Source organism: Rissa tridactyla, chromosome 10 (assembly GCF_028500815.1).
Source record: "Rissa tridactyla isolate bRisTri1 chromosome 10, bRisTri1.patW.cur.20221130, whole genome shotgun sequence".
NCBI lineage: Eukaryota > Metazoa > Chordata > Aves > Charadriiformes > Laridae > Rissa > Rissa tridactyla.
This window is the reverse complement of record NC_071475.1, coordinates 13485263-13507821: the sequence shown is the minus strand read 5'-3', so window position 1 is coordinate 13507821 and position 22559 is coordinate 13485263. Positions and strand designations below refer to the sequence as shown.

The following is a 22559-nucleotide window of genomic DNA, read 5'->3' as shown; positions in this document are numbered from 1 at the left end:
TGCTCAGTGTTTCCCTGTTACCTTGGAGGATGGGCCCATGAAAGCCCTGGTTTCACAAAGCCCCTTCTCACAAACAGAATAGCACATGGTTTTGCTTCTATAATTGCAGGAAATTTTAAAAAAAATCATGCCTAAATATTATTTATATGAATGTATCACTTATGCTATTCTCTGTAGCGCACAATTTAGAGGTCTCCCTAAAGCACTGCATTTGGAGCAGTCAACAGTTTTCTTTTAAAAAAACACCCACATATTCCCACACCCAAATCTATTGTTTGATCTGGGGAACATCTTTCCTTTATTGACTCTGCACCCCTTTTGAAATTTCCTGAAAGCAAGTGGCGCACTGTTGCAAAGCAAAAGGAAATCCTTCCTATGGTTGCTACACCGCAGGAACACAAACACCAGTGTTATCGAATTTTGTAGGTGTACAGAATTACTTCAGCATATAAATAGAATCGGGTAAATGAAATAACCTTCCCAGCTCTGATTTAAGCTGATGAGAATTTTGGCTTCTATTGAGACAGAACTGAAGCCCAAGCTAATTATTATAATAAAGTCTTAATTACTAAAGTTTGAGTCAACTTGATGGTGACCACAAAAGTATCATCAGGAAAGAGAGAGAGAGAAGTTTCCTGGTCACAGATTTTGTTGCTTAATTTTCTGAAGGAATGTGGGATCCAGTTTTCTTTGATATTGCAACATTTAGCAGAGATGGGTCACGGTAAGCTGAAATGTCACTGTCACACTTGGGAGTTTGCAACATTTGTCGTACGAAATTGAATACTCACGTGATTTTTTAGTGGTGACATTTACTGGGGTGCTAGAGGGCCCCGTCCCTGCAGTGTTGTAAGCTCGAACTGTTGCAAAATACACTGTGTTAGCTTTTAGTCCTGTGATATTTTTGGCTGTTACATTCCCATTGACTCTGACTTTACCAGCTGTGCTTTCCTTGGGATCATCAGTCCAATATAAAACCTGAAAAGTGAGAACAAAAACCAGGCAATACATTGTTTACCATCAATTACAGATTTGGCTGGGAAGCAGACATGCCGACAATGAAGATTTCAAGGAATACAGGCTTTTTCATATTCAAAACCAGCAGGAAATAAAACCAAGCATGAATACTTACAGAAAAGAACTAAAATTTCAGAGATTGAATACCAATTAAGGAAGTAAATGAAATTCTTAGCTTTATACATGTCCAAAAGGAAAACTTTGGTAGTAATTTTAAAAGCTTGTTTGCTTTTACAGTTTGAACACATTTGAGGAAAACTTTAAAAGGGACAAAGAAAGATTTATCTTGGACATCTAAGAGGTTTTTTAATTATTTTGTAACCAGCCTCTAGTGTTGAGTCCATGGCAGATACTTAGACCTGGGGTGGGGTTTTTTTGGTGAGTAATTGATTTAGGAAGGTTTGTGTACATATGTGACTCCTATGACCTTCATTTATACATTGGTAATGGCACGACAGAATTTAAAGTATTTCTGACTTCGTTTACTCTTGGGTTTATCTTATCTAAAAAAAAAATTAAAATAAACTTTTACATTGTGCAAGTAAAATGCCCAGGAACCGTATCTGAGGCTATTTCAAAGTATCTAAGTTATTAATACAAAAATCTGCCCTCCCAACCTCTGCTGGAGGGACCTCTGCTCTGTCCCATGGACGTCAGATGAGTTGATCCAGGGTTTCTGCTCCCCGCGGGGGCTGGAGCCCAGAACGCAGCCAGCAGCAGCACGGCCGGCTGAGTGCCACCGGGGTCCGGCAGCATCCACGTGTCCTCGCAGCTCAGACCCTGAAATGTCTGGCCCTGGCCCTGGCCCTGGCCCTGGACTTGGTGCCGTGCCAGCAGCATAGCACCCAAGTGCACAGGACAAAAAACCTGACAGTGAATGGGCAGGTGCTCACTAGGAATAGGAGAAGCCAAAAGCCTCTCAAATACGCCGCAGCACAAGGTTTGAAAAGCAATGAAGTGCATTTATTCTGGTTTCTTCTGTAAGCGATATGATGGGACATGTGCATGTTCCAAACTATCAAGGACCCCATGGTGCTCAGAGAACGTTACAGCTCTGTAAGAAGAGCAGGATCAGCTGTTTTGTGGAGTCAACCACAATCCTTTTATAGTAGCCCTCCCAAATGATTAATCTTGAGGTTTAAATTTACATTACAAAAAGTCTGGGACAGAGCTGCAGTTTGATCTGTAAATGCTTGTGATTATCCCAGGTGAAATGTTGATAATGAAAGTTGAGTGAGGAACTCCATTGTCTTTTGAAGCAAGGGAGGAGGATCCAGAATACAAATGTGGCTGGGACAGGGACATCTGTGGGGTGTCAGACACCAGCATCGGCTGCCTCACCTCGTAGCCCAGCACCCTGCCCGTGTGCCTGTTCCATGCGATGGGCTGCCAGGAGACCTCCACCTCCGCTGCCGAAACACTCAGTGCCGAAGCCCCCGCTGGTGCTATCTGCGGCTCTGGATGATGGGAGAAAACACTGGTGGAACATTTGTGTTACCAAAAGGGTGTGAGGTCAGAAACTGAGGGAGATTCAAGAAAAGAGGATGACATTCTGGGGAGAAGCAGCAGGCAAAGGCTCAGGAAACCTGGTGTGAATCCCTAGTTTTGCTGCCCATTTATTCTGCAACATCAGCTTATGGGTAATTTTTCAAAAGTGGTCATTACCCATAAACTGGGACAGATTTTCAGAGATCAGCTGCACTGAGTGGTCTGAAAAGCTGGGCTCTTTGAGAGCTAAACTGGTTTAGTTTTGATTTTCCCAGGCCGCTCAGTGGGAGTTCTTTGGGGACAAATAAACATGCTGTCTGCTTAAAGCAATTCTGAAAATCTGCCCCTTGCTATTTTCTACTTCAATTTCTCATCTTCTGTCTCGTCTCTCTTGTCAATCTTCAACAAACAGCCTAGAGCAGGCTCCTCAATATCCCTGTGGAGCTCTGTCTGATCATATCTGGGACCTGTTGACGCTACACAGACATTACTAATAACAGTAACACACATTACCGTCTTCTCCTGAGTAGACAATGGATATGGAGCTCAGGGTGCCTTCTCCTTCGTTGTTGTAGACACCAACTTTCACTTCGAAAGGAGAGAGAGGTGTAATGCTTTCGTTCCTATAAACATATTTGCTTGCTTCCACTGAAGCCACCACTGCTTTTGTCCAGGTTATTGAGCCAAGAGGACGCAACATCACGATGTAGCCAAAACCTTCCCCGTTTTGTAGTTCTTCTGGAACTGGCTGTAGAGACAAGGCAGTCAGTCAATAAGCATTTGCAAGTATACACCATTTTAATTGAATCTTCATTCTCTGAGTATATTTTAGTGGTATTGATTTAGTTGACTGTGCCTTAGAGAAGATAATAATGTTTGCTCCATCGGTCAATGTAATGTTGAAATAAAAATCAAAATAATACATCTATTGAGACAATCAATTTAGAAACAAAAGATCTGATCAGCTCCATTAAAGTTATTCTCTTTCAGGCACAAAGTTTTCAAAATTAAAAGCATTTCACTCAGCACAGGTTGTAGCTGATTATTTTTTTTCCCCAAGGGGTATAGGAATGCTAATTTTAAAAAGTTATTTTTAAAGAAAAAAAAGAGTGGGCAAAGGCGCAAATGCATACACAGAAGTGTGCGTCAGCTGTATAACTGCCTGCATACAAGTACAGCACTTACATATTTTTTTACCACAAGCGAAAGTCTCAAGTGCATGAACATATTCTTATTTAAGTTTGTTTGGAGCAGAAATGTTATTTCACGTCAACATGGCAAAATTAATGTTTCTATTAATAAAATCTCATGTCAAGATATGTATTAATGACTCATACTGAACAGGCAATTACATCAACACTGTATCCAGCATGAACTTTTTTGTTTTCTTGGGATAAAAATACTTCTATATTGGCTTCTGAAAGCAGGGGAACATTTGCAAAACAAGAAAAGATCAGTAGTACATGGAGGAAGGAAGCGTTTCTCAGCAAAATTTCATTTATTTTAGATGCTTGCATCGAAGTAAGGTGCACGGAAAAGCAAACGTGAAAAATGGTGGAAAAAGAAAAACACAGGGGCAGAACCGCAGCTCCTGTGCTCGTCCCTGGCTCCGAGCTCCTCTCCTGCAGAGAAACTCCTGGGAGACTAACGGTGCGAGAAGACGGGAGAAAAAAATCAGGAAGTACATCAGAAGATTTCAGGGCACTTATTTTATTCTTTTCTTCATATATTCTTTCTAATTCTAATAACAACCCTGTCCTGGCATATATAACAAATGTGTCTTTCCTTAATTGTTTTACAAACATTTAATTCCCCAGTATGCCCCCTTCTCTCTCTTATCCAGTCCTGAGAGAGTTAAGCGTGAGGGATGACGGTGCACTGGGGATTTGTAAGAGTTCAAGCTCCTTTCTAGAGCATTTAATTTGTTTTTGAGGCTTCTGTGACCTCAGATTTAATCAAGATGTTTAGCGAGTTCATCACAGAAAGCTACAGAGTCGTGTTCAGTGTTGTTAGCTTGGCATAATTAGTATTTCTTCTGACTATTTTTCAGGACACGCTATGGAGTCCAATGGGATAATTTGATTGAGATCTCTCAGGTTGTTTTCAATTTTCATGTTCTTCTGCTCCCAAAGAGTAGATCAGTAGAGGAGAAAATGAAACAAAACAGTGAAAGATCCATATGGAGGAGAACTTAGTTTGGTAAAAGTGAAGTTTCACTCTATTTGGAGCATGAGGAGGGGAAAGCATTGGCAGTATTATTTATTTAGTGGGGATGTTTTACTTCTGACCTCATTTTTTTCCTATCACTTCCCTTTTCTCCCAAAAGGCTGGTTAAATGTCACAGTTTTTAGCATACAGGAGAACACAGGTAACTAACTCAGTTGATGAAAACATCATTTTAGTTTAATTCCTTTTCCTTTCCTTCAAACTGTACACATGAGCTTGGTTATTTCACTGGGAAAAGATGAAGTCAAGGGAGCGAGAAGACAGCTTTCCTTGCTTAAGCTGAACTAGAAGGTTTTGGGAGGTTTTTTTACATGAAGAAATGTTTTCCATGACTTATGAAGGGAGCACTGTGTTTTTGGAGGCCCCATCCCAAATTAGGAACTAACCAGAGGTCCTTTTGTGCAGCCCCTCACAGTAAGACACATGGCAAAGCTGCCTGGCCCCTGCCCTCCCAGCTGGGTGCTGCTGGTGGCTCCTACTTCAGCCAGATGCCCTCAAAGCTAAGGCAGAGATTTAATTAGGTGAGCCTCATGAACTTCATACGTGTTTTTCAGCAGCAACGAAAAACGCAGAGCTGTGTTTTGAGGAGTTTTTCCAACCAAGCACCTGCCCCATCACCGCAGGAGCGTCGCAAGAGGCTGCCTGCCCTCATGGCGATGCCCACGGGATGGGGGCTGGGTGGCTGGAGAAGGAGCGCTCCTTCCCACAACGCTTCCTCCCTGCTTTGAAATGACCCGCGCGCACCCACGGCAACTTGTAGTGTGGTATTAACCGTTCCGGAAATGTATATTCCCTCCTCTCACTGGAGTGCTGGAGAATTAAAGGGCTCATCTCCTTTAACGCATAATAGGATATGTCTTGTCAGCACAGTGTTCCAGAATGAAAAACATGTAAACAAAAAGTATGAAAAATGTTAATGCAGAAAATGGCCAAGCAGATTAGTGTGTTAAGCACCTCCTGTACAATGGAGATAAGAGGGTTATACAGACTTCTAAACATCTTTATAACATGCCTCTTAAACTGTTTATTTTTATAAACTGTTCACTATAACACAGAAAACTTGCTGTATATCTTACAGGCTGTTTTCTCTGCAGATGCAAGAGGAAATTCAGGCTCAGCCAAAGCCAATGACCAAAAGCCTTTGGATTTCAGCAGAGCTGTGATTTCACCCATGGACTCTTCCCCAGTAGACAGCTTAGGTTAACTGAGCTAACCATTACCTCCCACGTGATGACCAGCTCAGAACGGCTCCCTCCTCCTCCGCTGACGTTTGTTGGTGCCACGACAGGAACTGGAGAAGAAAAGGCATTGGTGTTTGCAACTGCTCACCGCTTCTGCCAGGGGTCCTGTCAACTGCAGGATTAGAGGTCTTCCTAGCTCACACGCAGCTACTCTGCCTTTCAGCGCGTAGAACAGGGACTATATTCTACAACAGTACATTTTAAATGAACTGAAATTATATTTACACATTTTCAAGTTTCTAAGGCTGAAGCCACAGATGTATTTGATACATGAGTACCCTGGTTCAAAAAATTAATTAAAGAAGCTAGTAGCATCAAGTATCTGACATTATTATGCCTCATCAACTAATTGGCAAAATGATGTTCCATTCAGACTGTAGCTGCAACACTACTGATTTACTAATTATGCATTTGTTCAGTAAACATGTTGTTGGAGCAATATATTAATTTTTTTAATTGGCTGTACACTTTCCTTAGGAAATTCAAAACTCATAATTTGCTTTTCTCTTTCTCCCAAGACTGCAAGTGTCCAAAAGTTCGTTGATTAGAGCTTGATTTGCCCAGCGTTGCTGCAGGTGTATGGCACCATAGGTACAGGGTCGAGGTCAAGCAACGCGCTGGTGTTCCAGGCTGAAGGGGCTCCTCATCACTCAAATGGCTCTTGGTGGAGAGGCAAAGAAAACATCAGCATTTCTTGCCTCTTGCTCTGCATTTCCATAAACATGCCCACTCCATTAGCCTGTAAGAACAGACAGTTTTGGGGAACCGGTTTCTGATGTAATGGATGGAATTTAGACAGACCAGCCTTGTTCTTATTGTATAGTTCACTATAGATCTACTTGCAAGGATGATATCATCTTCCTTTTCAGCTGCTCGAGAAGTATAACAAAGAGGACAACCCCAGAACTGACTGAGACAGAAATCCCTTATAAGAGGGCATTTGCACTGTTTGCCATCTCCAAAACCTCAGTGCTAATTTTAGAAATTTCCAGATTGTTTTGTTCCCTTCATTCAGCTCTCACTGTCTGAGAACTGGATGTGTTGGGGCAGGGCTGTAGACAGGGTCAGAAACAGGCAGGTCAGTTATATCTCAGAAGCTTTTTCAGAGATTTTGGCAAGTTTTGCCACATCCACCTGCCCTTCCCCATGTTCCCCCAGCGTTAGCCCAGCTGCAGTAGAGGCAGTAAAGGGAACAGCCATTTAAGTTCACAGAAATTTATGTGAACCCACTACCACTTCCAGATTCAAGTCCACACATAAATCTTTATCTGACTTCATCCTCTCTAGAAATGTAGACATTTCTCAAAAATTTTGTTGTGCAATCATAAAAGTGAGTGCAAGTGCAAACGGACTCTCTTTTGAAGAGTTTAGCATAGATATTCGATTTTGTCACTCACAATCAATGTCTTTGTGCACATCAGAGGCAAATAATCTAAGACTGAAAAGAAAGCATTAAAGGAAAAAATGACAAAACAGACTTTCAAGCCGAGTGCTTCCCTGTTTCATGAACCAGTTGATGCTCAATTAGTTCATGTGTTAAATGTGTTCAGCACTCACTACATTTGCATGGGGAAAAAATTTGTACTACTGCTCAGCAGAGCCTCAACTGGGTCATAGTTGAGAAACAGATGAAAATTTACAGCTGAGTGAACCAACAGAGGCTCAATTAATTCTGAGCTCCATTTTAATGAAATGAACAGTGGCTCATTTGCATCCGCAAATCGACTAATGCTCAGATTTCAGCTGGCAAAATAGCTATTATAGCAGTGAAGTTCAAATTCACCCTTTCATGGCCAGCCTTTTGCTGTCCACACTATCATACCATTTCCAGTTTCCTACTCTGATATAAAAAATAAAGATAAGCTGTTACTTCTCCCACCGTACGGCCACGTTTTGAGACAGAATGATTTACAGCAGTGAAGAGGTTAAGCAACAAAACCTGAATGGAGTCTTTCTATTCCTTTTGTTAAGCTTCAGATAGGGCTACACTGTGAGGAAATAATGTTCCTGGTGCTATTGACATGATAAATAATATTCATTTTATTGTTTCTTTCTCTTTCCAGCCCTAGCCTTGTGAATCTCTCTAATAAAAAAAAGCTTTAAAAGATGAAAGCTTTTACTGACTATATAGGTGGTTTTAAATATCACACTTTACAAAGCCCCAAGGTAGCAACAGCAAGAAAGACCTTCTCAAGACTAATTCTGACTTCACGGTCAATCACGTAACAGAGAACACCTATCTGTGATGCTCTGCTGGGAAATTTAGAAAATCTGCTCTCTTCCTGTCTCCAGCTTTTCTTTAGCTTTCCCTTTTCACATTGCCCCTTACTCCTTGCGTACAAAAGTTTCCCGTGGTTCTCCTGCTGGAGGAAGGGGTCACGTACCACTTGGGCATGCATCCCCCAGACACCTAAGCCAGGCAGGATCAGTGTATCATCTTCCCAGGATGGAGGCTCTCAGGCTCCTTCCCTTTGCTTGGGAGCAGTCTGCAATCTGGTTTACCACCAAACCGGACAGGCAGTGATAAGACTCTTATCTACTGATAAGACTCATTTGCACCTGGAAAGCTGACAAAATCTATCAAAATTGGTGTTCTAACGATCAAACATATTTTTCTAGCATCAGTACCCAGTCTAAGTTTTTGCTTCAACAATAGGCAAAAGAACTTACTAAATTTAAATCAACTGATATAATACATTTTGAAGTAATTCTGCCTTTGGACAAGCATTATAGGTATTCTGATTAACAAATGGATCCCCTCTCTAAGGATATATGCATTTTCTGCTGTATAATCTACTATACTGTATTTTGAGTTCTGTCTTGAAATGCAGCTTGCCAAACTTCAGAGCTTGGCAAATGAGATAAACAGAGAAGAGAAAGTGGATTGTAAAAGCTGCTTCCATTTTACTGCTTTCCATCCTATAAATACTGATTTTATAGGTGGAAGAGAGTTGGTAAGAAGGGGGCTGGGAGAAACATGAAACAAACCAAAGGTTTGGGCTTCAAATAAATTGTACCAAACTGAGTAGGTCAAAGGACTGACAGTGTCAGTCATCCGAGAATGAGTCTTCTTCCTATGAGGTTCCAAGTCCCAGCAGATAAATGTGTAAAGGTTAGACAGACAGATAGTAAGGATCTCGCCCTGGAGTCAGTGGAAGCTATTAGTTTCACTGGGCTTTGGATGCCGTAATTTATTTCCCCCAGTTAAAGACAATATCCTGTCCCTACTGATGCTCAGATATCAAACACTCTCTGCAGCAAAGGCATTCCGTGCTTGTGCGAGGATATGCCAGAGAGCTGGCTTTACCATTTTCTATGCAAGTCCCTGAGCAGGGTATAAACGTGGTTATAATTGGAAGAAAACAAACATTGCTCCCCAATCACTTGAATGAAAACTTGCGTTCAGGCATGAGGATTAGACATATTTTGGGACATATCAAAGGGAGGAAGCATGGGCCAGCTCCAGCCTTTATTGCTGGCCCAAGTGATCTCCAAAGCAGAGCGCAAAGCGTGTGGTACCTCAATCACGTCCAAGCATCCCTTGCATCGGTAGCACAGGTCTGCTGACATGAAGCCATAGCAGCCACAGACTAAAGTGCCAGACAGGTATGTGAGTAACTCTGGAAGAGTGAGTGGCTCTGCTGCAGTAAAGTTCTCACACCCCAGACACGTCAACGTGTTTGTGTGGAAAAACTGACAGAAACTAGGGACTGACTTACCTGCTGCTTTAGTTTTCAGTAGAGCTGACGGTCTGCTTGGCTCCCCAATTCCAACACTGTTGCTGGCAACCACACGAAACTCATAGTCAACCCAAGGGCTTAAGTCAACCACTGTCGCCTTGTGAGTCCTACCATTAATGACTTCAGGAACTAAAGGCAAAATAAACATGTCACGACAATTTATTTTTGGGGTAATTAATGGTATGTGCAAAAAATACAAGGCAACTCTCAAATTGCTTACCTGTTGCAACTGCCTGCCATCCAACTGAGAAAGGAGTCCTCATCTGAATACTGTAGATCTGGACTGGACTGTTATTATCTATTCCAGGCTTCCAGGACAACACAGCAGTAGTGCTAGAAATATGTTCAACTTTAACGTCTTCTGGTGGACCTGGGGGGCCTAATATGATTAGCATTTTAAGATGAAAGTATTAGGAAGAGAAGATTCATTGCTGGGTTGGGTTGGGCAACTCTGACTTTCTCAAGTCAGTGGAATTATTCATGAAGCTGCACTTCATAAAAGCAGCACAATCTCTAAACGATGGCTTCATGACTGCATTACATTTTGCTAATTAATGAGGGGGCTTGAATCAGGAAAATAAATGTCTTTATGTTTCTAAGATGAAAACTGCAAACAAGGGAATGTTTTTTTTTTTGTCTGACAAAGTTACCCAACGTGTCTTTTGCTGCACCATCCAACATTTTCAGAATTCCTATTGAATTTAATTAAAACTGGGGTTTAGAAAGAATGCAAGATGGTGCGCTGCACAGGTTTCTGATTTCTGCTAGGTTTTAGAGGAGCTGCGCCCATAACAGCATTTCTCTTGCTGCTGGCAGTCAAAAGATCAGTTGACCATAGAAAATAATTTTTCATATCATCTCCAAATAGCAGAAAGGAATCAGGTCTCGATCTAGGAATCATTTGAACAACAGCTGATGTTAAGAATTTCTAATTCCTCCAGAAGATATATGTGTCTACCTTTAACAGACATACCTCTTACAATTATATCTACTGTTGCAGATCGACTGTCTAAAGCTGTTTGTACCATGCACACATATTTCCCAGAATGATGTAGCTGAATATTTCTTATCATCAAATCCCCAACAGATTCCTGGAGATACAAAGAAAGTAAACTAATCACTCACAACATGCTTTCCATACTGGACATTTTTATAAATTGCTCAATATTAATAAAAAATTCAGCTTTTAAATTAAAATATTCATAGCTATCATCAGTTTCTTTCATGTGGACATTTTTATTATGGCTTCACAAATAACTCAAGCGCCTTTATGAAATTTAAGAAAGAAAAATAAATGGCTGCAGCCCTTCTAAAGAAACAGTGATTTGCCATGCATATAAATAGCGATGGAAGAATTATGATAAATATTTGCGTCGTCTGAAGACTGTGGCAAATAGTTAAGCACTAAGCAGTTTAAGAAACTTACTCTTCCGATTCTTTCAAGATGATGTATTCCTCTATTAAAATCAATTCTCTTGCCATTGAATGACCATGTGAACACCACATCAACGGAGGGGTCATGAGACACCTGGCATGGAAGGACTATGCTTTCTCCAACTGTTACATCCATATTAGAAGGTGGAATAGTAATTACAGTCCTTTCTGTGGAAACAAAAAAAAAAAAAAAAGAAATTCTTTTTATTAAAATGCTTATGAAAATAGCAGATCGTGAATGAGTTTTGTACCATTTGTGAAATTATTTAAAATTGGCCCAAATGTTCCATAATAAAGAAAATTATCTGTAATACAGTGATGGTTTCAGAACACTCTTAGCCGTGTGTAGCTTATTACTTTTGCAGTATCAATACAACGAGCATGCTGTGTGCCTCTGAGAGCGAGCCCATGGCAGAGGCAACGTCCAAAATTAGTCATATGTTACTTTGTAAAGCCCATAGTCAATAGATATGACTTCAGCTCAAAAAAAGTGCAGACTTCATTACTGAGACTGTTAAAAATATGCCCACATTCTTCAAACTTGAAAATCTCTCCTTACAGGAAACTGCAGCAAAAGCAAAATTGCTGTTCATCTCCGCTTACTCTATACATTGAGATCCTTAATCTGTATAAATGTTCGTGGTAGCTTACCACACGGTGTTGCTTATGTTACAGCTTCAAAGAAGATACCTTCACAGACAGAAAAACTATTTCTGTGATCTTTTTTAATCCCTTACACTAACAAACTTGCAACTCTTATTAAGGGAAGTAGTAGCTCGCTGAAGGGGAAAGAAATAGGTTTATTTGGCTTCACTTTTGCTGATATGACTGGGAGATAGATTAGAGATAACAACCACTTTGTTGTAAGCAATTCCCTTGACTAAAGCTCTTGTGCATGAAAGTGTTATAAAATGGTGAGAACTTAGAGGCACAGGAATAAAACGAGAGCAGAATCTATTCAACACTATTAATACATTCTGAAAATAATGTGAGGGGAGGAGAAGAAAATTTCCACGAGCTGCATTGGTTCAGCGCTCATTCTGGCTTAACCCTCTGTGTTAGAAATGTACTCCAGAATTCGGGATTTGGGTTTTACCACAGCCTTGGTTCCAAAGGGTTGGTGCACGATGGGGAATCCAACCCCTTACCTTCAAACACACTGTCCTTCAGACTATCACCGTCATTGCGGTAACTGATGAATATGTAGATACAAACAGGAAATATGGGCTGAAACTTGAAGGGCTTCTTCCCAGCATCGAGCTGCACTGGATGAGTGACTTACAGCAGTGGTCAAGTGGAAACAAGGTAGAATGTTGCATTTTCTGCTAATCTTTTAAAATAAAAACTGGATCTTACTAGTTTCAGAGATGTACCTGCTGCAGGCATCTAGTAACATTTTCCAAGGAAAAGAAAGAAAGAATGTGTCTGGTTTTTGTTGTTATAGACAAATTAGGTGGGTTTTTTTCTGGTGTCATTAAGAGATCGTCAGAGGTTCTCATCTTGAGTTAGAGCTCAGACTTGGAACAGCTTTCTCAGATTTCTCTGAGTACTCTGATTACTCTTCACAGCCATGTAAAACTATCATTGTGGCAGCTCCATCAGTTTGTCTGAAGTCAAGGACTGCAAAAATGTGAAGGCCTCAGATGACTGTCTTAAAGATACTCGATCATTAGGTTAGAGAAATCTCTTCCTCTCCCTGGAAGCTGTGTGTCAGATGCAATAAATTCCAGATGATTCAAGGGCCATATTCTTTGTTGGCACAACTCCACTGATTTCAGCACACGCTGGCAAAGAACTCGGCTCCATAAATCTCAAATGAAGTAATTCCATTGTGAAGTACAGGTAGCTTTTATAGAATAATTTTGAAAAGTATCTGGGAACTACAGAGAACCTCCACAAAGTTTGCTTTTCTTCCTTTTCTTGCTTTTGCTCCTTCTCATTCTCACAGATGAAATAGAACTGCATGAATAACACTTTGAGGAGAGAAATTCTATTACTTGCAGTAACGCTGTATATGTTAAAAGAAGAAAAAGACATAATATGCTGGCATATATTAAAAATTGGAAAGTTGCTTTCATGGAACTTCTCTTTGCCACTAGCATGTGAAGAGACATGATCTGGTCCTCCAAACTCGTCACCTCTTCCTCCAAAGTCATCCTGTAAGACTCTCTCCTTCTTCAACCTATACATCACATGCATCTCTACACTGAGCTTTTAAAGCTAATGAAATAGGGCATCGAAGAAACAAAGTCTTCCCCTGAACACCTGACAGACCTCGAAGTGGAAATTATGCATTGCTCTGAATGTTTATGACACACTTTCTCCCAGACTCTACTTGGGTTTTATCTGCTCTGTCTTTAGCTGCGCAGGAGAGATGTCTCCACACATATTCTCTCGTAAATGATACAAAAAGTTACACCTGATTTACAAGTTTACCTGATTTACACCCTGTTGAATAGGCTGGCAAGTCAGCCTGGGCTGTCCCCCACCTCATGTAGCCCCTGGGTCTGACCTGCGCGGTGGAGCTGGTTGAACCAGGAGGTGGGAACTGGCTCCTCTGAAACCACTGCAAGGATCACCTCCACAGCTCCTGGCTCTTGTAGAGTGTGACTGCCCCGGGAATGGAGAGGGCTGGCCCTATCAAGGCTCATTTACAATGTCAGTCAATTAGATGGGCAACAACATATTTTCTGAGCCTTCCAATGGAAGTAGTAAGCTCAATATCTGGATATGAGTTAACAGTGAACAAGGTTCATCTTCCCAGCCCTCTTGGATAGACCCCAAAGCTTAAGATGAGCTCCTTCCTGTCAGGTATAAACTGCTGCTGGTATTTTATCTGTCTTACGTAAAGCTGACTTGGATGTATCCATTTTGCACAGCTTTGATGACAGCCTTAGAAGATACCCTTTGGGTTGGGCATTCTGCTAAAACTCAAAATCAAGGCACTTACACCAGGGATGAAATTCACCTTTTCTGCTTCCAGATCATGCAGCATTAGTAAAACTTTGCGCCACTACAGAACTTTTCATGTGTCAAGTACTCCCTGTCCTTCAAATTTCTCTTTACAATATCTACCCTTCACAAGACCCACATCACCTCTACTGCCACAAGACTTCACGCCACCTCATTTTGTAACTCCTGCTTCTCTGTATTGGATGGTTGGTCACGAGGATCGGTGCATTTTGACCCTTCCAAGGCACTGTGTACAATTACAGCATTCTATAAATAAGTAAAATACTATAAATAAAATCAATTTATTTCTATGGAAAGGTTGAAGTAAGACTAAGCAAGAATGATACAACAGGATTGCTTAGAGGTTTTAATCAGATTCAATAGTTACATTCTAAAATCCATAGAATACAAATAGAAAACTATGTCCTGTTTTTTGTAAAATCTTTAAGCCTCTATCAAAGCCAGTAATCTATTGTACAGGAAGGGGCCATTAGCTCCAGTTGGTTGTAATGACACTGGCTGGGATTTTTTTGAAACTTCTTCATCAGAAGGTTCCAATAATATTATGGTTGCCTCATTAGGTCTGTCATGTGATTTCTTGTGTCATTATTTGATCACACATTCAAAGAGATCAGAAATAAGACATCTGCAATCCTGTTACAGAATGTTACTAGAAGGAATAAAAATTCCGGAGATCATTTGTCTGTTAAAACCTATGGAATGCCTCCGTAGGGAAAAGATAAATATTTGGAAAAAAATGCATCCTACAGAAGCTTCTAGTGAACTGGTGTTTTGGAGTATCAGAGCATGAAGGGCTCTCCTTATAACACAACAAATCCCAATAGCTATATGCTGTTAGTATTATAAGAAGTCAGCTGACTTATTGGAATGAACCTATTTGCTTCTACCAAATAAATATTGAAAACTGTCCTTTTGTGAAGTATCCTAGGTTTGTGTGTGAGGTGTGTTTTTTTAGTTAGCAAAAAAATCCATTCTATTATGGTATTATCATCCTCTTGTATATTTTGTTCTAGCCTGCTCGTATCCAGTGATACCACTGACATAGAGAGTGGTTCACTTGTGCAATATTTTCTGCTTCTTTTAAGGGGTTGTCTTTAAGACTTTCACCTCAAATACTTTTAAAAGCTTCTTAAAAGCTCTTGGTTCTACATTATCTATCTATCTTGCTTAGCAACTGCAGACATGCATTATATGGCAAATCCCATTCCAGAGGAGAAAATAGATAAGATGATGTGAGTGCTGGAGGTATAATAAAGACTTCTCACACAAAGAATAAACAACTCAATGAGCAGCAATAAACTTAATTTGCACATTAGATATGCTTTTCCAAGTTCTGACATTTCAGTTGAAAATAATGCTGAAGCAATGAGGCCTATAATTGAACAGCCAAAACTTCTCCAGAGGGGAAACAAAAACAAATGTTCCCTGCAAACAAGATCATTTTTATACCATGTTGTTACTCAGTGTTTTAATAAACTTCATAAATGCCAAACAAAATCTTTTTTTCGTATTTTAATGTGATTTTCCCATATTGCTCCATTAGGATGTATGTATGTGATATGTGAAATGGTATATAACCTTAATGAAGTCAGAGCTGCCTAAACCCTAAACTTCGTGGTTTATTCATTGCTAGCTGTGCTGTAACATCGTCTCAGATTACACGTTGCACTACATCGATGCTAATTGCTCTTTCATAATATGAGTACGAAAAAGACTTTTGCCAGCTGCAGTAGGTTAGGGAGGAGGTCATGCCTGCAGGCTGCAGTAACCAGTCTGAAGTCATTGAAAACAAGAATATTAAGAAAAAAGAGAGTTACAAACTACATTTAATAACGTGTTCCTCTTGTAACTCCAGACATTATTATTGTTAACTGTTTTGCAAACTGATTAAGATGCTTACTATAATCTCAGAAGTTTCACTTTTTAACTTGTTTTCCTCATGTAAAATCAACAAACATGAACACTTTTATAAGAAAACGTCTGTATTGAAAAGATTATGTTGGAGCAAAAAAAAAAAACATATTAAGTTTGCTTCAGTTTTCCTTTTTTTTCCCTGTCAGTGATCAAAGATCAGGGCATAGCCATTTCATACGCTGCTCATAGGAATATCTCTACAAACAATATCTCTTTTCATGTCCTCCAGCTCTGGACTAGTCCACCTGAGCAATGAGTTCGTACAAATTCTTTTTACTAATGGAGACAGACCATCCACCAGCACAGCAAAAACTTGAGGCAAAGGACTGCTTTGGACATAACATACTTCAATGTGTTCCACAATGTATTTTACTGCATTTCAAAGAAGGGTGAAAAATACTGTAAGGAAGACACCCCCCTGCAGAGCATCACTGGATCGGGACCAGACCCAGAGTGTGCGGTTACACCAGATGCTCAGCCCCAGCGCAGACAAAGCTGCAGCTTTGGAGAGAAGGAGAATTACAGCAGATGTGACCATTCGATATGGTGTGTCTCCTAGTCCGTAACAGGATTTTCTGGATGTTTAAACTGATAATCACAGGATGGCTGTTAGGGAAGTTAATTATACACCTCCAACTAAAGCATCACAACATCTACAAATAAAACTCCTGGCCTCACCAAGGTGAATCATAGAATCGTTTGGATTGGAAGAGACCTTTAAGATCATCAAGACCAACCATAAACCTAGCACTGCCAAGTCCACCATGAAACTATGTCTCTAAGCACAATGTCTACCCGTCTTTTAGATACCTCCAGGGATGGCGACTCAACCACTTCCCTGGGCAGCCTGTTCCAATTCTCGACAACCATTTTGGTGAAGAACTTTTTCCTAAAAGAAATTTTTCCTAAATGCTGAATTAGGTGTTGAAGTTGCCAGTGTCTTCAGTGGGAGGACTTAGATTCCCATCCAGAAGCAACACAGACTACTCACTAAATTGCCTAGACCAAGAGCAGAAGCTAAGCAGAGCCACATGCCCAAATGCTGCCTGTGCCCGCTGCAGCTTTGGCTGACAGCAAGTGAGGACTGTCACCCAAGTGGGATCTTGCTCAAAAGGCTTTTTCTGTGACTGCACACCTTCCTGGGCAAGCGGCACGCTGCTCAGAGTGACAGTGGCCTGTGGGCTGTCCACCTTTGACTCTAATGGTTGTCTCAAGGTTACAGTGCTCATCCAGAGTACGGGAGACCCAGGGTCAAGTCCTTCCCAGTGAAGGGTTGTGAACCCCGTGTCTCCCACTTCTCTCAGCCATGACTTTGTACAAGTCCACTCCAGCCGGAAAAGAGCTGAGGGCAAAGAAAGCAGCAGCTCGGGGAAAACTTGGCTCCCCAGTGAGGGCACACAGTGAAGACGGCGGGGGGAAAGGACAGAAGAAGGAAACCCAGCTTTCCAGTCCTAAAGGTAATTTCTGTTTTACAGGAAAATGCTACAAAATGTGACTGGTAGATAATTACCTGCACTTGGTGCCTTAATCAAAAGCAAGAGGGGAAAAAAAGGAAAAACAGAAGAAAAAAGCATGACTTGCATTGGAGCTGGAAGCGTTATGCTGTCAGGTCAGTCCTGCTGACATCTGTGCAAAGTTTGGAAAACATCATGCATAACTAGGTAGTTGCAGTATGGCACATCTCGGTGGATCCCATCAGTCATTTTGTCTTAGAGGACATAGGATTTGGCTTCTTATAATGATCCTGATGGGACAAGTTCATAGTGATGGCTCTCAAAGAAGCAAATCACTTTCTTTTTAAGGAGAGAATTAAAATTTTAGTTCATACGCATAATGGAGAAGAAAATAACGCTGAAAGGAGGATATCCCTCATTCTCCCTTCAGAAAAAGATCCGTTTAGTTACATTAATCACTAACCTGTAGTTAATAGTTGAAATGGTTCAATTAAACCAAAATCTAATGTAAGAAAACATGCACAAAAAAGTCAAATGATTTCAGACAAAGGGGTGTCCCGTGAAATGAGGTGTCTTAGTGTTAATATTCAGAAAAACAAAGTAGTCTGAAAGCTTTGAAGATACCCTAATGGATTCCTTCTTTTATTATTAATGTAGCAATTAGACTGGGGGAAGGCTGTGGAAGATGACCATTTTAACATTCAGAATCAGAAGTCCTGTGAAGGGCCAAAGAAGAGTTGTTGGTTGGCTCTGATTTGTTTTGGAGTTATCTACCAAAGTAGCACAGAGCAGCTGGGATGCAGAGAAGGGGTGGGTGGCTTCAGGGTCTGCAGGAATGCAACGTATACCACATATATCATTGAAGAAAATAAACCTACCTGAAGCTCAGTTTCAGCTTCAAACTGCAAGTAAAAACATGTCAATACCAGGACTGATTGGCACAGACTTGGGCATCCCAAAGAACAAAAAGCACATACTTTCTAATATTCATAAAGCACAAAAGAATATACTAACTTACCTTTCACAATCAGGTTCCCTGAATTTCTGGCAACTCCGAACTGGTTTGTCGCTATACAAGTGTACACCCCGGCATCTGATTTGGTGACGTTATAGAGCCTGAGACTGCCATCCTCTAGTAAGATGACCCTGGGGAAAAAAACAAACAAACGAAAAAGAAGGAAAAAATACTTCTGTTACAGGAACTGTCATAGAAATGCAGTGCTACTTTTAATATTTAAATGCTTCCATTATACTTTTTCTCTTCTACAGCAAGATGAATATATATCAATCAATTTTCACCTCTGCTTGTTATTGATTGCTATTAGGATATTAGGAATGTTATATTGAAATATTGGACTTAACCATTAACTTATCTAGCTGGCTTTCTTGCAGCAAAATTTGGAGTCTCAATAGGAAGAAGGAAGACCCAACTTGTTATCTAATTGTGCTACATTTTACCATGGGGGGCTGCTTTTTTTTCAGATCCCAATGCTCCTATGCCATACTGATGTCTTGTCTGAGCCCAGCTGCCTGTCCAATTTTGTCAGGATTATTAAAAGACATTAGCAGACTAGCTGAGATGCTGAAATGCCACCTCACGAGCCAAGGAGCCAAATCAAATACATGGCTGTCTCACAGGGCCCTCAAATCACCTTATTAGTCACTATGTTGTTTACACCAGTTTGCAGAGTATTGGGTAAATTGCATTTAGGAGTCTTTTCAGGACCACTCCTGGGTTTTATGGACAAAATTAATTTCTAAGCTTGTTCATATCCTTGTTCATGTCAGTAAGATACTTTAGGATGTATGACGGTACAGAGTTTGGCATATGTTTTCCTTACGTAAGCTTTCACTGCGTGCCTGGCACCTTTTTGCTTTTACATATAAGGACAGCACTTCAGGGTTTGGGGATTTTCTTCACAAATATACAGAACACGTATCTATCAAAGGCAGAGAATTTAAAAATGAAAACTGAATTAGGTAAGCAATCAAGTTTTGGACAGAAAATAATATTATCCCGTAATGTTTTGTTAATTTTATGTCAGTTCTTCCATCCACCTGTTGCACTTGGTAGATGTTCTTGACCAATTTTTGAAGTTTAGAAGGACAATGGGCTGAAAGACATGAAATTCCTGGAAGTTTGATGAAAATGGGGTCAGGGTCTGTAAGTACAGCCCCTCTTGCCATTAAGGCCACTGCTTGAGCACACTCGTCAGTAGACATCAGAGAATCTGCACCCAAGCAGGGAAGAGCTGCACTCACATGCCACACTTTCTTCCATCTGATAAAATCCATCTCTAAGTCACAAATCCACGGAAAACCAGGCTTCATTCATTCCAGCGCTCATAGAAGCACTGCATTATTTTTTTTATATTCCTCTTTTAATTGACATTTATATCTAATACAAGAATCCTTTTATAAAAAGAAAATATCTAATTCATGCATCACAGCTTGGGTATTTAATATTTATTACTAACAACATAAGATTGGATGATGTAATGAATTATTAAAGGAAACGAACAATAACAAGAGCAGAAGTTGAAGCTGGCAGTAATATCACAGCCATTAAACACACAAAAGCATCGTAGTGTCTTGCTGCATTCCACTCTGGTATTTACACACTTGTAGCTATATGTGTAACACACGTTAGACCTTGTTCTGCTTCCCGTTACGTGTTCCCAGCCGCTCAGCTGATGAAGAGGAGCGCTAGACAGGGATTTCTGGTGGTCTTCTCGCTTCCATCCCCTCAGTTTCATGTCTCCCACTCTTGTCTGACCTAACCCCCCCGAAAGATCTCCTCCTGAGCAGAGCAGGGCTGGATTTAGATATGAGAAAAACTGAGATGTCCCCGTCACGGGGGTGTGGAGCTGAGAGGAGAAGGGATTTAGGCCTGAATGAAAAAATCTTTGTTTCCTTGGCAATAACCACCAGGTACTGCAGCACTTGTTTGTGTGCAATTTGTAGCACGATGAGAAAATAAGTTTGGGTTTAATAATCCATCATATATCCATACTAAACTGGAGAGGAGCAATATGAAGAACAAAGTACGCTATTCAATATAATGATGTATCAACTAAATGACATTTTTTGGATAAGGAAGGAAGAATAAGCATGAAAGAGCTGAGTCTCTCTGCTGGCTTCCCGATGCTGTGCATCGAAACGAGAGACTACGGGTGCTTCTCCCTCTCAGTGTGGGGACACACCTGATGACAGCATTTCAAAGGCAGGTTTAAATATGAAGAAACATTTGCAAGCATTCCACTTCTGCCTCTGCAATTTTCTTTGTATTAATGATGCGTTTCTTCACATCAGTTTGCACCAGCCACAAGAAAACACCCTCATAAGAAACTGCTGGTGATAAAATAGTTGATTCAATTGGGTGGTTAGCTAACATATGGTGGCTTCATCAAACAGTGTCAAAAGAGATTCAGGTGTGAATCAGCAAATGTTCATACACTGGATACCTGAATAATAAGTTGTAACAAGCCACTGTAGTGTCCTTCTCACCATCAAACATCAATGCTGCAGTTATTTTACTGCAGGGTTTTTTTTATATTTTATTGAAAATATTTGACTGCAGTTGCACCCAAAAACTCTAGGTACAAACTGGAACCCATAAATGGGCATGAGGCAAAAAAAAAGACAGTCCCAGTCCCCAAAAACTTCCAATGTAGGTAAATATATGGGAAAAAACAGTCTGTAAAAACACAGAATAATAAAGGGGAGAATCTTTGAATGCTCCCTCTGGGTTTCTGGCTAGGGTTTTTACACTGAAGTTTAGTCTTTTATTTTTTCTCCTGTATTCTTCATTAGGAATTGAAACCTGAATAATTCCCGGCTTCTTGGTTTATCCACTAAAAGGGGTTTGTACTCACTCAAGAGCTGATGAGGTAACGTTTGATCTGAAGAAATGCTGTTCTGAAACAATAATTCAATGGCTGGGCAGGCTGAGGGTGGAATGGCGCTTCCAACGGATCAAAACGGAGTTCAGCAAATAGAAACCATAAGCTAATAAAAGCTGCAGAGTTGTTTGAAACAGAGGTCACGCTACCTAAAGACAATTAGGGAGCTAGCAGTAAATAAGATACGTAAAAGCAGAAAGGACTCCAGAGTAATTAGTTAGCGAGGAAGGGAATTAAAGAAAAAAAATAAGTGAGTAATTTCCAGCTGCACTGAGGTCTGTGTCAGGAGAGGGATGAGAAAGCAGAGCACAGCAAAAAATCAAGATGATGCATTTCACATGCAACAAAAAAAAATGCAATGTGAAATACCGACCCAGTTGCCATGACCAACAAAGTTGCCAGAAACTTCCTCAGAGCCGTGACTTTCCGCTGCGGGTGGGTCCAGAGGGGCTGTGCTTTGTCCTCTTCCATTTGTCTTTCAAATAACGGAGCTGTGATTCTGAAGGCAATGGGAATATCTCCTTTAATGGGCTTTGGATTAAGCTCTAACAAACAACTGAAAAAGCAGCTGTGAAACACAGGTCTCACCTGCTGGAGGGCTTGCTGAAAACCGTTACTTTTCACAACATTTTAGGCTGTGTGAAGGCTATAGATAATAATTCTTAGCATTTGCATCAGAAGACAAGGTAATTCCAAGTACTGCGACAAGACAAAAAAGTTTAACTTGTCCCATATAATGCAAGTAGAATATTTTGTCTGCTAAGAAAACTGGACTTCTCTCAATAAATAAATGAGTGCCTGTCCAGGGACAAATAGCAAAAGACCTGAAGCAGATCTGATAAATGCATCCCTGCAAAAGAAGAAGGAGGAATGAAATGAGCTACTCGGGACACAGCTGTTCATAAAGCCCTGTCGCAGCAAGGGATTTCTTAAGCATAAGCCTAACTCTAAACTGGCATCTCTGACTTACAAAATGCTTAAATTCTTCTCAGACTAGTGCTGATGCCTGTGTTCCTGCCTGAATTACACAGGTGCTACCTCTGGGTAAATAGCTCAATTAAGCAAAGTTGCTCTGAGGAAAAGACGAGATGAAAATCCAGTTATAGAAATCCATGGAAACTTCCTGCACATAAACGCTAATTAGAAATGCCCAGAAATACCATTCCATAT

At 40.6% G+C, this 22559-nt stretch overlaps 1 protein-coding gene across 1 annotated transcript in view; it reads right to left on the bottom strand.

Annotated features, from left to right (window-relative positions):
• The window catches only part of LOC128915587 (contactin-6-like), an 83411-nt gene that overhangs the window by 5871 nt on the left and 54981 nt on the right, over positions 1 to 22559 (bottom strand). Inside the window, exons 9-17 of the mRNA XM_054216154.1 lie at positions 18506 to 18633; positions 11139 to 11314; positions 10686 to 10803; positions 9933 to 10091; positions 9692 to 9841; positions 5952 to 6022; positions 3019 to 3253; positions 2359 to 2474; positions 792 to 978 (exon numbers count right to left, since the gene is read on the bottom strand). Of these exons, the coding sequence (XP_054072129.1) occupies positions 792 to 978; positions 2359 to 2474; positions 3019 to 3253; positions 5952 to 6022; positions 9692 to 9841; positions 9933 to 10091; positions 10686 to 10803; positions 11139 to 11314; positions 18506 to 18633 (1340 nt within the window). The remainder of the gene's footprint in view (positions 1 to 791; positions 979 to 2358; positions 2475 to 3018; positions 3254 to 5951; positions 6023 to 9691; positions 9842 to 9932; positions 10092 to 10685; positions 10804 to 11138; positions 11315 to 18505; positions 18634 to 22559) is intronic.